This window comes from Callorhinus ursinus, unplaced genomic scaffold, assembly GCF_003265705.2.
Source record: "Callorhinus ursinus isolate GAN/ISIS: 27379988/994484 unplaced genomic scaffold, GSC_fseal_2.0 scaffold4, whole genome shotgun sequence".
Lineage (NCBI taxonomy): Eukaryota > Metazoa > Chordata > Mammalia > Carnivora > Otariidae > Callorhinus > Callorhinus ursinus.
Genome location: NW_027397066.1, coordinates 116,813,601 through 116,828,747, shown reverse-complemented (window position 1 = coordinate 116,828,747; position 15,147 = coordinate 116,813,601). Strand labels below are relative to the sequence as shown.

At 42.3% G+C, this 15,147-nt stretch overlaps 1 protein-coding gene across 1 annotated transcript in view; it reads left to right on the top strand.

Annotated features, from left to right (window-relative positions):
* The window catches only part of MAML3 (mastermind like transcriptional coactivator 3), a 331,561-nt gene that overhangs the window by 164,907 nt on the left and 151,507 nt on the right, over positions 1-15,147 (top strand). Inside the window, exon 2 of the mRNA XM_073892281.1 lies at positions 2,719-4,245. Coding sequence (XP_073748382.1) covers positions 2,848-4,245 — 1,398 coding nt within the window. The 5' untranslated portion in view covers positions 2,719-2,847. The remainder of the gene's footprint in view (positions 1-2,718; positions 4,246-15,147) is intronic.

Sequence of the window (15,147 nt, the reverse complement as noted above, 5' to 3'; positions counted from 1 at the left end):
TAAGAGAGGGCCCAAGTGGAGGACCGCTCTGCCTCCTCCCTGCTCCCCAAGTCATCCTGCCTTCTGCCTTCCACTCTGTGAAGTTACTGAACCCCCCTTCTAACCTGACTTAGTCTTCCTTTGGTCATTCGGCAGGCACTCTCTCAGTACCTCCCCTATGTCAAGCTTTTTGACCAGAGCCCCACACACTGGCCCCTTTCTGGCAGAAAGGAAGGGGGCAGACAGATGAATTAGGTTTATAGTTAATAAATCCATAGAGTTAACAAGAGTTTTCTTAACTGGACTTCTCAGGTAAGTCCAGTTTAGTGGACACAACACTCTACATTCTCCAGGGTAAGAGTTCCCATTACCAGGAACCTCAGCTCCTGGGTCGTACTCAAAGTCCAGTGGCAAAAGTTCCCACAGAACAGGAAAGCAAAGGCCCCGCAACCCTCGGGGCTGGACTCCTGCTGCACAAAGTCCCCACTGGGGAGGTCTGGGTCCTCTTTGACCTGCAGCTTTTTGAGCAAAAAACTCTCTTGTAGGGGTCTCAGGGGTGTCTCCAAAAGGCTGGGGCTACAGATGGACGGTGCTGTGCCTGAGCTGAAGGAGCATCACATGGCTTCATCCATCACAGATCATGCGCACCGGGGCCCTCTATTTGATTGCACACTAAATTGTTAGCAGTCTATGCAAACATGATCCTTCCTATAAATAAACCAATCCATGGCACACACAAAAAAAAGTCAGGCATTTCTTATGGTCAAATGGGGCTGCCTCCTGCTCTGATTAAAACTCACCTCTGTCAGCTCCTGTGAATTAGACAGCAGAATTAATCATTCAGTTTGCCATTATTTATCAACTACTGCTATGAACCTGAACACTAGGTGTGGCCCCACAGATACACAGTAAGCAAATCAGTCAGAGTACCCACGTTCTTGGAGCTCACTAAACAGACACTCAAGCAATCGCCCTGAAGTATGGGAGGAGCTCTAATTGGGGAAGTAGAGGTTGCTTGGAAAAACTTCTTCCAGGATATCCAACCCAATATAAGTGGATCAAAGAAGGTATCTAATGTAGTTGGGGGTGCGGAAGGGATATAAGAAGATTTCCTAGAGGAAGTAAAATCTAAGATACAATCTGAAGGATGGATAGCTGTTGATCTAGGGGAGGGGGGTGGGAGAAGTTTGTTCTAAGAAAAGAATACAACATGTTTTCTACCCTGGAGGTAGAAGGAAGCTTGGCACATCTAAGAAACTGAAAGACTTTCAAGGGAGTTGACAGAAAATGTTTGGCAGGGGACAGGGAGGTGATGCTAAACAGGGAAGCAAGAAGATGAGCCTGGAATGATGAGCAGAAACCAGGTGAAGTGGGCTCAGATTGGATTTCAATCTAAAGGCAATGGAAGCCATTGCAGAGTTATAAACAGGAAATACATTTCTTGCAATATATTTCTTGAAAGAGGTGGCACCATAGAGAACAGATTGTTGGAGAGCAAAGCAATGGATAAAAGAAGAGATGAAAGAGTAATGGAGGATGAATGGAGGCAAGGCAAAGAGACCAGTTAGAAGACTATTGCAACAGTTTAGCCAGAGAAAATGGAATCCTGGCCTAGGATGGTAGCAGTGAGGTTGGAGATGAGTGGGCATATTCGAGGGCTATTTTAGATGTGGAATCCGTAAGACTTGGTGGTTGGTGCTGTGAGGCGTTTTGAGAAGAATGCTCAGGTTTCCAGTTTGGGTAAGTGAGTAGATACTGAGTAGGGAACTGGGTAGATACTGGGATGGAGAGCATGGTTGAGGATCATGTTTGATAATCAGCTCACTGCTGAGACGTGTTGAGTTTTAGATGCCTATGAGACATCCAGGAAGAAGAAGCTGAAGTTAGGAGAACTCCGCAGAGAAGACTGGACTGGGTACCTCGTTAACAGGGTCATCAGCCTAGAGAAGATGGTTGAAGCTGTTGAAATGGATGCAGTCATGTAGTTAAGCACGTAGAGGGGGCAGGAAAAAAGCTGACGAGCAAACAATGAGGAATCCCGACATTTAGGAGAAAGAACGAAGAATACATATGACACTGAGAAAGAGCAGACAGAGAGAAAGAAGGAAATCCAGGAAAATGTGATAGCATGGAAAGCAATGGAAGCGTGCTTTTAGAGCGGAGCGGGCTGCTGCATCACAAGGTGCTGGGTGGCCGAGTAAATAAGAACTGAAAGGAGGTTGTGGGTTATGTCAACCATTAATCTTCATTTCTGTGCTATTCAGTAAGTGTTAAATTCCGTATTCTTAGAGGATTTTCGGTGTTTTTTTTAAATATTGTTGATTTAATTCCTTGATGTCTTCAGTTAAGATGTGAGAAAAAGTTAAGATAGGTATTAACATCTTGCACAAGTATGACACATTTGGGGCCAAGTCTCACATTATGCGTTGCTTTGGAAAATAACGATGGATGATTCTCTGCTGCAGGAGAAGTACTGCCTTTAACTGTCTCTTTTTCTTTTGTTCCCCACCCTCCAATCTTTATTTTGTTTTCTATCTCTTAGCCTCATGAACTCTTCTTTTAGATAAAACCTTTTCCCACAGGATTTGAAGCCTGGCCACTCGAAATTAGATGTGGAACTTCGTTCCCGTGTGTGATAAAGCATTTAAAAGTTAGTTCACAGCAGTTGTACATCACCTTGTTCCAAGAGTGAACGATGACTTCGAGATTTACTCACCCTCTTTCCTGTTTCTTTCCCAGCTCCAAGAGACTGTGAAGAGGAAGTTGGAAGGAGCCCGATCACCACTTAATGGAGACCAGCAGAATGGTGCTTGCGATGGGAGTTTTTCTCCAACGAGCAAGAGAATACGAAAGGACATTCCTACAGGAATGGAAACCCTCAATATGCCACTGCCTTCAGCTTCTCCTCTTCACCAACTTGACCTGAAGCCTTCTTTGCCCTTGCAGAATAGTGGGACTCACACTCCTGGGCTTCTAGAAGATCTAAGTAAGAATGGTAGGCTTCCAGAGATCAAACTTCCTGTCAACGGTTGCAGTGACCTGGAGGACAGCTTCACCATCCTGCAGAGCAAGGACCTCAAACAAGAGCCTCTAGATGACCCTACTTGCATAGACACATCCGAAACGTCTCTTTCAAATCAGAACAAGCTGTTCTCAGACATTAACCTGAATGATCAGGAGTGGCAAGAATTAATCGATGAGCTGGCCAACACAGTTCCTGAGGATGACATACAGGACCTGTTCAACGAAGACTTTGAGGAGAAGAAGGAGCCCGAATTCTCGCAGCCGGCGACGGAGACCCCTCTCTCCCAGGAGAGTACGAGTGTGAAGAGCGACCCCTCTCACTCTCCTTTTGCACACGTCTCCATGGGATCTCCCCAGGCGAGGCCCTCCTCCTCCGGCCCTCCCTTTGCTACGGGCGCCACGGCCGCGAGTTTGCCTTCGGCGGCCAGCACTCCCGCCGCTCCAAACCCCGCCAGCTCACCAGCAAACTGTGCTGTCCAGTCCCCTCAGACTCCCAGCCAAGCGCACGCTCCAGGCCAAGCCCCACCCCGGCCTGGAAACGGTTATCTCCTTAATCCGGCAGCAGGGACCGTGGCCGGTGCCGCGGCGGGCCCCGTGGCCGTGGCCAGCTCCGACATGTCGCCAGCGGAGCAGCTCAAGCAGATGGCCGCGCAGCAGCAACAGAGGGCCAAACTCATGCAACAGAAGCAGCAACAGCACCACTCAAACCAGACCTCCAGCTGGTCGCCCTTGGGGCCCCCGTCCAGCCCCTACGGAGCAGCTTTCGCTGCGGAAAAACCAAATAGCCCAATGATGTACCCCCAAGCCTTTAACAACCAAAACCCCGTAGTGCCTCCCATGGCAAACAACCTGCAGAAGACGACAATGAATAACTACCTCCCTCAGAACCACATGAATATGATCAATCAGCAGCCAAATAACTTGGGTACCAACTCCTTAAACAAACAGCACAATATTCTCACCTACGGCAACACTAAGCCTCTGACCCATTTCAACGCGGACTTGAGTCAGAGGATGACTCCCCCCATGGCCAACCCCAACAAAAACCCGGTGATGCCCTACATCCAGCAGCCGCCGCCGCCACCGCCGCCGCAGCAGCAGCAGCAGCCACCACCGCCGCCGCCGCAGCTCCAGGCCCCCAGGGCGCACCTGAGTGAGGAGCAGAAGCGCATGCTTCTCATGAAGCAGAAAGGAGTGATGACGCAGCCCATGGCTTATGCCGCGCTTCCATCCCACGGTCAGGTGAGTGTGAAAGCGAGCCGCGCTTCGCGCCGCGCTGCTGATGCGTTTCAGACCCGCGGCGCGCCCTGCTCTCTGCGCTCCGCGGGCGGCGGGCTGTCGTTCCCTGCGTGCCCATTCCTTCCCGTACTGCGTCTTGGCGTTGCCAGGCGTAGGTTTTGGTTTGTGCTTTGTTTTGTTTTGTTTTCCCCCTTTCTTCTAAGAGATGGAAAAGGCTGGGACAGTAGACTTTCCTGTGTTTGAATGTCTAAGAATCAAACTTCTTTTATTCCTGCCCGCAGAAAAGGAACCAGAAATTACGGTCAAGTTCTCACTCCGAGAGAGACAGGCCATAGAGGTCACAGGGCAAAACATGCTGTTCTTTCCCGGGCTTCTCTCCCAGGTCACAGAGTCCTAGACTCGGGGTGGTAGCAAGGCCAGAGCGTTTAAGGGATCTCCGCAACAGTTTCATAAGGCCCTGAACATCTCCACCTGTCTTACTGAACTGTGAATAATGGAAACATGGATTCTTGATGGTTGAATGTGGGAGAGTTGTCCGTAGTTTCAGAGTGGAGGATGGATTTCTGAAGGACCATTCCCCGTTTAAACATTGGCTGCTGAACTGGCACTATTAGATGCTGTGCCAACGCCGCGTGACTTGGGAGTGCAATAAAACCTTCCCGATGCGTTCAGCTCTCATCCAGGAAAAGTTGATGGGGGATGTATCTTAGTGCTGGATCACAATAAATTCTCGTCTTTCCCAGTGTCTTTCTTCAGGACATCCTGGTTTAGGGGTGTAGGGTTCTCAGTGACCTGTGGTAAAAATGAGTGGCAACCAGTTGGGGAGTGAATCCTCATTGACAAGCATTCACTCCCCTCATCCTGACCAGGAACAGCTTATCTACATTGAAGGAGTGGGGACATGCACTGTTCTACTGCCTTTTCTCCAACGTGGGTGAACTCGCTGGAGCCACCCTTCCACTAGTTGCTATGTTGTGCCTCAGTCCTCTCAGGATTCTGACATTTGCATCGTAGTTGGGGGTTTTGCAGCAAATTCTTTGCTTTAAGGGCTCTCACTTGCAAACAGGTTCTAACTAGTACTTGGATGTGTGTCCACAGTTGGATGCATTAGAAGCTCTGGGAAGTACTACAGGCAGATCTTGCATCACTAGGGGCTGTTTGCATCTCCCCCGATGGCCGCCCCACCCCACACCCACCCTCCCGCGGCTTGATGGAGGCTTGATAGAGGTAGTGCTGGCCTGCAGAGACAGGCCTGAGCTCTATGGCTTGATTCTTGTCCTTCACAGCCTTCCAAGCCCAAAACCTCACAGTGGTTTCTTGTCTGCACATGCCGGCCAGCTCCAAAGAAATTCTGTCTGGAGAAATAAAAATATAGCTTGGTTTACACCAGCTGTAATCAGTAGCTGGTAGAAAAACATCATTGAAATGTGAGCTTTTATGTTTTTATCTTGGTTTCATTAAGGAAAAAAGCACCATTGGAAAATGCAACATTTTATACACTTCAGTATTAAGTTCTGAAGGAGGCAAAAATAGAGGCAACACACAGGATTGTTTGTTGTAGCCCAGACGCGTCAGAGGTTTATGAGATCCCAAGCTGTCCGAATGGTCTGTTGTTAATCTCAATACAAATTGTGCTTCTACATTTGCTGTTTTTCCTTGAGCAACAGTGAAGTATTTCCTCCAAGCCAGACCAAAGATGATTAATTCCAACTCACAGGCTCTGCAGACATGTGGGTGCAATGTGAACCCATCCTCACTCCCCACCCTCCCTAAATGTCTTTTGAAATCTGCTAACTTGGGATGAAGTTCTTGTCTTTGCTGGAACATGAATTTTAAAGGTACTTATTTCAGGTCCTTATGCTTGCCTAACTATGAGTAACCGAAACCTTGAGCTGCAGAGGTCATGTTTTGAAAGGACTCAGTCAAGTGTAGAAACAAAAGTGATGGTTTTCTGGATTAAATCTCTGGGCTCCTCCTCTTTTCCTTCCATCTCACGAGGTACTTTCAGAGTGGACAGAGTCTGCCTTTTTGAGGCCTTATTAGAATAATCACTTCTTAACCTCAAAAAGAACCATCAAGCAAAAGCACACTTTTTAATGAAATATTAACTCACCACTGTTTGAAACAAGCTTCAAAATACATATATAAACATGTGAATATCTTTCTGCAAACATACCATTTATTTCATGCTTTCACCTGATTGTGGAGCAGTATTTACATAGCTCTCAGAATAGTTAATTACACTATATGCGAGTGCATTACACAAATACGAGCTCAAATTACAGGCAAGATATAAAATATAATTATACATAGGTATAGTTCAAATTTGTTTTCTGCTGTTGCTAGTGAAAATTCACTTTACTCTTTGTTGGCCACAAGGACCATGATCAACACTTAGTTTTAATGAACGACTTGAATACCAAAGTCAATGATACTGAAACATTTATTTCAAGGTAATTATCCTATACAGATGTTTACTTGATTGGGATATATGCAGACAATGCCATTTCTCTCAGAAGATGCCATTTCTCCCTTACCTGGATATTTTTTTTTAAAGAGGGAAACAAAAAAACTTATTTCAAAATTTCAAATATGTTTTATTGAGTAATGCCACTACTCAGAATGTACATGTTATTCCTTATAATTAGAAAATTAAAGATTTATGTACAAAGATTATGCTCATGGTAATGAAACAAGCTTATGATAATGAAAAATGGGGACCAAAATAAATATTTTGGAAAAATAAATAATGTACATGAAAATTGTGATATTAATAAGTGATTAATCACATGGAAATGCTCATAAGATGAACAAAATAATCAGATCATACAATAGCTTGTATGTTACAGTCCAGGTTGTGTTTTTTGATATGTGTAGAAAAATTCTGAGTATCTAAAATATTAGGAGTGGAATTTTGGGTTGGCAAAATTGTGATTATTGTTTTCCTCTTATAATTTACTGAATTTTCTAAATTTTCTGTCATATAATGTATGTTAATTCCACCATCAGGAAAAATACTTTTTAAGCAAAGAAAATCCCCTGTTTTAAAAAAAAGTTTTATGTTTCACTAATTCCTTTTAAAAAATCCTTATTTATCCACTTTGTCAGTTGGATTGAGGTGATACCGTTATTGTCTGTTCATTTACATATGTTATTTGTAAATTCCTCCCTCCTTCTAGAGATAGTGCTAAAACCCACTCCACACTCCCTCTCTTTTCCTTTCTCTCTCCACATCCTTTTTTTTACTTCTTCTCTTAAGTCCCATCAAACTGCAGCTAAAACAGTGACAGTGAAACTATTGATAAAATTTCCACCAGTATAAGCTTTAGAATCTTCTCAGGGTTATGTTCTTGTATTATTTCTTTGATCTTTTCTTCTTTCTCTTTTCTTTTCTTTTTCTTTCTTTTTTTTCTTTTTTTTTTTTTTTTTTTACTCTCTGGAACTTCATCATATACTGGGCCTTCAGGATTGCTCTTTAGTTTTTAAAATTTGTGTTTCTGGGTTGAAATAACCAGAACTTACTTTGGTCATGTCACTCTATTATCTTTTCCTAATCTCATTTCTCGAAGACAGGATCTCTCTGTCTGTCTCTCTCTCCCTCCCTCCGTCTCTGTCTCTGTGTGTGTCTGTCTATTTTTGCTATTTTTTTGTAGTACCTAACACTGTGTCTTCAACATAACGATGTTTAATAAATCATTAAACACGGCAATTATCAAAGTTCAAGCCAAAAATATGTTTACTTGATTATCAGCTCCAGTGGAGAGAGCATTAGCAAAAATAACACAGAGCTGTTTTTGAGATCAAATAGAAGAACCGGAAAGACAGGTCTAAAAGGAATCCTTTGATACCGAGGTGGTTATCTTGAACCAATAGAACAACAATGGGATTGCTGGGACAGCAAACTCAGTCTCTGTGTCTGACAAACAAAAAAACAGTGGAGCAACTCTGAAAGAAGTAAACCAAAAGCAAATGACTGCCTGCTGGTCAAGGAATGTGACAGGGTTACCCAAAGCCCAAAAATAATTCCTACGTGGAATAGTGGAAAGCGAATAATTTCCAAAATGTGATGTTAATTTTTAGTAGTTACTGTCATTGGACTAGATAAATCATAGACTAGTGTGCTACATTATTCTTTACATGTGTGTTTGCTATGTGTGGCTGTGTATATCACAATGAGAACATGCATGCTCATATTTTATAGAATGTTTTCCCCTTTCAATTTTATTTTACCAAAATATGTTGGGTACCATGTGAGGTATACTATTAGGAGCTTTTTAGCCATAAAATCTCCACAAAAAGAACAGAGCTCTAGTATTCACAGCCATCTTGGAAATCTCTTTGACGATATATTTTCCTTAAGTCTAAAAACCTGGAGCTGCTTTGTTTAGTTTCCTTAACGTATATTGTTTACTTTATTCAAATAATACATGACATAGTTTCGAAAGTTAAATAGTACTGCAAGGCTTCTGAGGAGAAATAGCCATCTACCGCTTCATCCGCTCCATTCTTAAGTTGTTTTCTCTTATTTATTTCCATCAACTGCTGGTTCTCAATTTTTCAATGATTTGATTCTGTAGAAGATGAGGATTTAACCTGCTTATACTACCTCCTCATAAGCATAACCCCCCCACACAGAGTCTGTTTCTCTTCCCTAAACTCTCAGTATAACTAGATGTATCACAAATTATCATTTTAAAGTATTCCATATTTACATGAGTGATTTTTGCATAGCACATCACAGTTGCATTATGTAGTATACTCTGATTATATTTCCTTTCTTACACAACTTTTTGTTTTCCCTGGAATTAATAATAGTCTCTTTTTTTATTGGTGTTGTCCTTATACCTACCTTCAATCCATCCTCAAACTTGTCCGACTCTGTAAAACTCGAGATAGGATCAAAATCAAATAATCTATTTTTCTTATATTTTCGTTCCTATTTTTCCTCCCTCCCTTTGCTCTCACTTCTCCCTTTCTCTTCCTTGATCTTTCTTTCCTCTAATGTCTCTCCGGAAGGTGTACACCCTCTTGCTCCAGTCTTCTTCTATCTACAGCTTTCTTGGTCTACTACTTAACTGAAATACTCCAACTGCCCCTCACCATTATTCTTGGAATGTTTCACCCCTTTCTCATCACATTACCTGTTTTCTTGTTCCCTCCACCTCTTTCTTGCTAGAGCACATCCTCAGAACTTCTTAAGAAAGGGTGCTCAAGAGATTGTTTTAATGAAAGCTGTCTTTGAAAATAACTTTATCCTCACATTTTATTAACAGTTGGCCAGATGTAGAATTATAGTTAGGAAACATTCAGTCAGAATTTCAAAAACATTTCTTCAAGATTCTGTGGTTTTCATACTGTTGAAAAATCTAGTGACGTTTGGATCCCCCTTCTATGTGTGTGACTGTTGCTTTTCTTCCCCCCACTCTGAGAACTTTTCAGATCTTCTCTGTATTCTTGAAATTTCATAATGGTATGCCTTAATGTAGCCATTTTTCATTCACTGTGTCTGGTACTATGAACTTTTTCTTTAAAAATCTGGAAAAATATCCTTAGGATATGTTCTTGTATTGTTTCTTTGAATATTTCTCCCTTCTTTTTTCTCTATTTTTAACTTCCTAGAACTTTTATTCCTCATGTATTGGACCTCCTGGATTGTTCTCTTATTTTCATATCTTCAGTTTTCCGTATCTTTGTCCTTTTGTTCTATGTTCTGTAAGATTTCCTTAACTTTATTCTCCAACTCTGAAATTAAATATTTCATTTTATCACATTTCGAATTTCCATAAGTTCTTTCTTGTTCTCTGATTTACTCTTTTTGATCTAAGGATATTATCGTTTAAATTAAATTCATTAAATTAAGTAAGTTTTCTCATGCTCTCTGCTTTGTCTCTGTTTCTCCCAAGCACCCTTTACCCATATGCTCATTTGATTTTTCTTTCTTTCATGTTAGAAGCTTTTCTCAAATGTCCAATTATTTTAAGAGGGAGATATAATATAGCTAATTAGTTGCTCTGTGGGTTTACACAGGGCTTGTCATATGTGGGGCTTTGCTGTAGAGGGATTGGGCTAGAACCCAGCCATTTTACTGGGTCAATGTCTGTAGACTTTCCTCCCTGTGGTCAGTCAAAAAAAGACTCCTTCAATCTCACTACTGAACTTTGTAAGTCTGGAGGCTCGCTTTTTGGAGCTGAGCAGAGGAAGGGAGTTGGTAGGTGGTAGTGATGGTGAGGAGTGTCTCACTAAATGCTGTGTAGACTTTCGTTTCATCTCCCTGTTTTTGTATGGCTCCTCAATTCACCCTCACCCAGCTACAACTGGGATCTGGGATTCCAAAGACTTGTGGTTTAATCTCTCTGTCAAGTAGTACACCTTCCTTCTTCCAGTCTGGGGCAGTATATCTGGTCTACCTCTTAATTGGGCAGGACTTTAGCCAATTTTCGTTTTGTGCACACCCCACCTCCCACCCTGATATTCAGAGGTCTTTCTAATTTCTGAGAATTTATAGCATTCTTTGGCTTGAATCATCTTGCTTTATTTTTGGCTTCCCCTACTGCAGGCTTAGATTTAGCTTTCTCTAAAGCTGCTAATTGTTTACCACTCAGCCATCTGATTTTCATCTTCCAAAATTTTGTTGATACCCCTCAATTGCTATTGCTATCTCCCATCCTCTTTGTTCTTGAATGTTTAACCATTTTTATCCCTTTATTCTCATTGTAATGGGGCATTGGAGTAAGCCAAGATAAATGTGGGTGCTCAGCCTACCAGAGGCTCCCTCAATGACTTTCAGCATTTTCTATCTGAATATCGAATATTGTCTAATATTAAAATTTATGTTTTACAGCAAATTTCACATTATTGCTTCTAACATTTTGGACGTTAGTAGAGCTGGCTTCATAAAATCTAATGTGCTCCCTTACTATAAAATTTGCATATGTCAAATACGTGTGTTCAAAAGGACAGCAGTGTCAACATGATCATCGGGCTTCTTTAAAATAAGATCTTATGATTATAACCATTGAATGGTTTTTAGGATCTTGAAAGTTATTGACTTACTTCAAGGACTATAAAAACAATTTAGGTTCCATGACCCTGACAAAGCCAATAGTATCTGGCAACTCAGATGCAAGGTAAAATATTGACAGAACACTCATCACTGACTGAATCCAGGGCCTTCCAGCTGCGAGGAAACCAGTGGGCAGAAGTGCTACGAAAATCCAGGTAATAAATGAAATGTTCATCTTGGTAGGTATAATAAGTCATTTCCATACACACACTGGCATATTTTGAAAATCCTGATTGATATTCTGTCAGAGTCTTAGAAATAGGAGGCTAAGAGTAAACAGCAGAAAAGAAGTTTTAGGAATTTATTTTATAATCGTTTTGTGCAAGAAAGAGATTTTAATTAGCACCCTGTGAGAATACCCTTTAAAGGTTTCATGGGACAAGAATATTCTTGCTTAATTAGAGAGCTTGTACCCCAACAATCAGTGGTTCTAAAGCTTTTTGTGGGCCTAAGAATCACCTGGGGAAATTGTTCAAGATGCAGATAATCGGATTCTGCTGCCAAATACTAGAGTCAGTAGGTCTGAGATGGAGTCTGGGAGTGTGCATTTTAATAAACCCACCACCACTACCGTTTTCTAATAGAGAAATTGTACATAAGATAACTCTGAATCTGCAATTAAAGCAACGTATGTTTATTTCACTCTCAATATTTGTGTATACTTATACATGGCAGTTAGCGTCTGTGGAACTATGAATTTTGTAGAGTCCAAGACTTGTATCTTTTCAAGCAAGATAGGAAAATTAGGTTACTCTGCACTTAATGGATTTTTCTTAGGATAGAGCAAAATTTTTTAAGAGATCAAATCTTGTGGATTCTAGCTGTGTTTGTAAATCATAGAATTACTCCTGTTGATTGTCTTAATAGCACAGAGCAGTCCATCCTCATTTCCACCCCCACCTCCCAATTCCACCTGGGCAAAGGGTGGCGTTTCCCTTGTCTCTCCTAGAAACGGTTGGCTGTCCATGCCTCTGCTTTAGGACCAATGGAGGGTATGGCCTTGTGTGTGCTGACCTGCTTTCCTCAGGACCTATAAGAAGAGAGACTCTGCCTTAGAATGGAAGTGCACACATTACAGGAAGCACACTTAAGCTTGCTTAGGGCCTCTTTGGGGCCATCCTCCTTAGGGAAAGACTGCTTGCAGACACATCACTAGAGCCACAACTCTGCTGTTCTATCTTCTGACACTGTTATATCAAGGATGGAATTCAGGCACCTTTCCCAGGTGTTCCTGAGCTTTGGGGAGGTGTTGGAGGCCTAATTTCATTCTACTTCTTGAGTTTGACATTCTCTTCCTTTCAAGGTCATTCGCTGCACCTGAGGCCCCTGCCCAGTGCCTCCCAGTGGATACCCAGTGCATTCACACATAAGACAGTAGGTCCGGCTTTGTTTTTGCCCTGGCAAGAGTCTATTAACCTAAGGGTCTGTCACAAGGGTGGAAAATTGTGAAACTTGACCAGGCATGCTCTCCCTGTGTATATTCACTTCTAAAATTCCAACTGTTGGGGACGAAAAAGAGATACTAGAATAATATCATCTACAGTGTCCCACAGTGTGCGTTCTGGTCAAGGAGATAAAGAGACACACCGGTTAAGTCACTACCAGGCAGCAAGTGGTGAAGTTCTACCTTAGGGATTATGGGCAGAGAGAAGGCAGGAGTCAGTACAGCCTGGAGTGGAAAAGAGCAGCTTCCATGGGGAGATAGGCTTTGTGTAGACCAGGAGTGACCAGGAGTTAGGTCGGATGGTGAGTGGGTGGAAGGGCATTCTGCTTCAAGTGAAGGGTTGTTCCTAAAGTGGGCACAATGCAGACGATTACCAGGCTGGAGAGAGAGGTTCGTGTTGGGGAACAGTTGGGTGAAATGCATGGGAGAACAGTTAGGGGACTTTCTACCATTTCAAGTTTGAGACAGTAAGAATCTCTATTTGGCTGTGTCCTTTACAATTTCAGGGAAAACAGGCCCAGCGGCAGTTAAAGGAAAGAAATAACAGAGCTTGGTGATTGATTTTGTGACAAGATGAAAGGGAAATGAATCAAATATTTATTTATTTATTTATTTATTTATTTATTTATTTATTTATTTATTTGAGAGAGAGCGAGCACACACACACACAGGAGTGGGGCGAGGGGGAAGGGGGACAGGCAGAGGGAGAGGGAAAAGCCAACTCCCCGCCGAGCAAGGAGCCAGACCCGGGGCTCAATCTCAGAACCCTGAGATCATGAAGTCAGACACTTAACCAGCTAAGCCACCCAGGTACCCCATGAATCAAATATTTATGAACATAAGATTAAATACTGGGGTGGTATAATAGTTTCTGAAAGATGACGAGCAGGTCATATATAAATCTAAATATCACATCTTATTTGTATTTAAAAGCAGTTCCAACCCTTGTTATTTTTTACCTTATTCTTCTGATTTGTATTTCCCATTTGCTGAGGTACTTGTTCCACACTCAGCAAAAGGTGTGAAGGAAGCTTATAGCAATTTTTTTAAAAGTCTGTGTTACATTGAGCCTCAAAGAGCTACTCCTGTGTTTTAGAGTTGGGTTTTTTGTTTCTGCAAGCTTTTATTTTTCAATAAATTCATATTATTATGAAAATGTTTGGTTTCTTTATTTAGAGTAGTAACAAACATATCATTTTGGTGGTGTAATGTTTCCATATTAAGGATTTACTTGGTCACATCTTATCCATTAAAGAGAGTCACCATGCAAGTATATTAGAGGACCAGGGTTCCAAGTTTTAAAACATACTATGTCATCCTTCATTAACTATTTATAGCAACTCTCGGTTTTTCTAGAGGTTATAAAACTCTTTGGGAAAAAAAACGTTATTTTCCTATACAGGGATATATATTATATCTTGGTTCCTGAGCAAGTTTCTATGGAATTAATCTTTTTTATGACACCAAATGGCTTGCATCTGATCCAATGCATAAAGAATCAAAATACCTTTCATGTTAGTTAGATTTCCAAGACACTGTCATGATTAGTTAATATGATTCATGAGATTATGCAGGTTACCTCTACATTTTTATTTCCTAAACAGTAAAATATTGACCCCAAATAGCATCTAAACTGATAACTCCCATTTATTAATATTGTGATTTCCTAGAAGAGGTTTATAAACATACTTGCATCCTCTAATTGCTTTTGCATCTGAGATGTTTGAAAGTTTATTTGGGCTTCTTTTCTCCACCGAGCTCTAGCCAGTTCATACAAAGGACATTAATGGACTTATTAAGCCAAGAACTACTTTCAGTACCAAACCTGAGGCTCGGCAGTGGTGCAAGAAAGATGGTGTAGAAAGTGGTCCATCTCAGGCCATCACGAGTTTTCCTGGTGCCTTGGTGAGAATTGGGAAAAAGGCGCCCCCCCTAAGCAGATGGACTGCTGCCACAGTCCCACAGGCTCCCCAGGCATGACGGCCCCCTCCTGTGTACCCTCCGCTGCATACCGCTGTGTTATCCACTCACAGCACACCCACGGCGGTGGCTTCGGGTACACCTGCTCACTCCCTAAAAGTTGCTAGATGCAGAGAGGAGGGCCGGCTTCTCAAGTCAGTGCAGCAAGAATATGAGTTACATGTACCACACAGTGCTATGGTGTGCTCGCGCCGGGGCCAGTCAGGGCCTGGAGTGTTAACACTGTCGGGCTGAAGGCTGACTGAAGGTTCTGGAAGGCAGTTCATGTCTGTGGTAGAACAGCTTTCCTGACAGAGAGTGCGCTGGTTTCAATATCACCTATTAGCCAGACTTTCGTGAATGTGGCAGAAGAGCCCCGAGAAAAGACCGGGAAAATCGTTTGTCCTCTGCGCCCCTCTCAGAGCGGTAACAGGTGGAG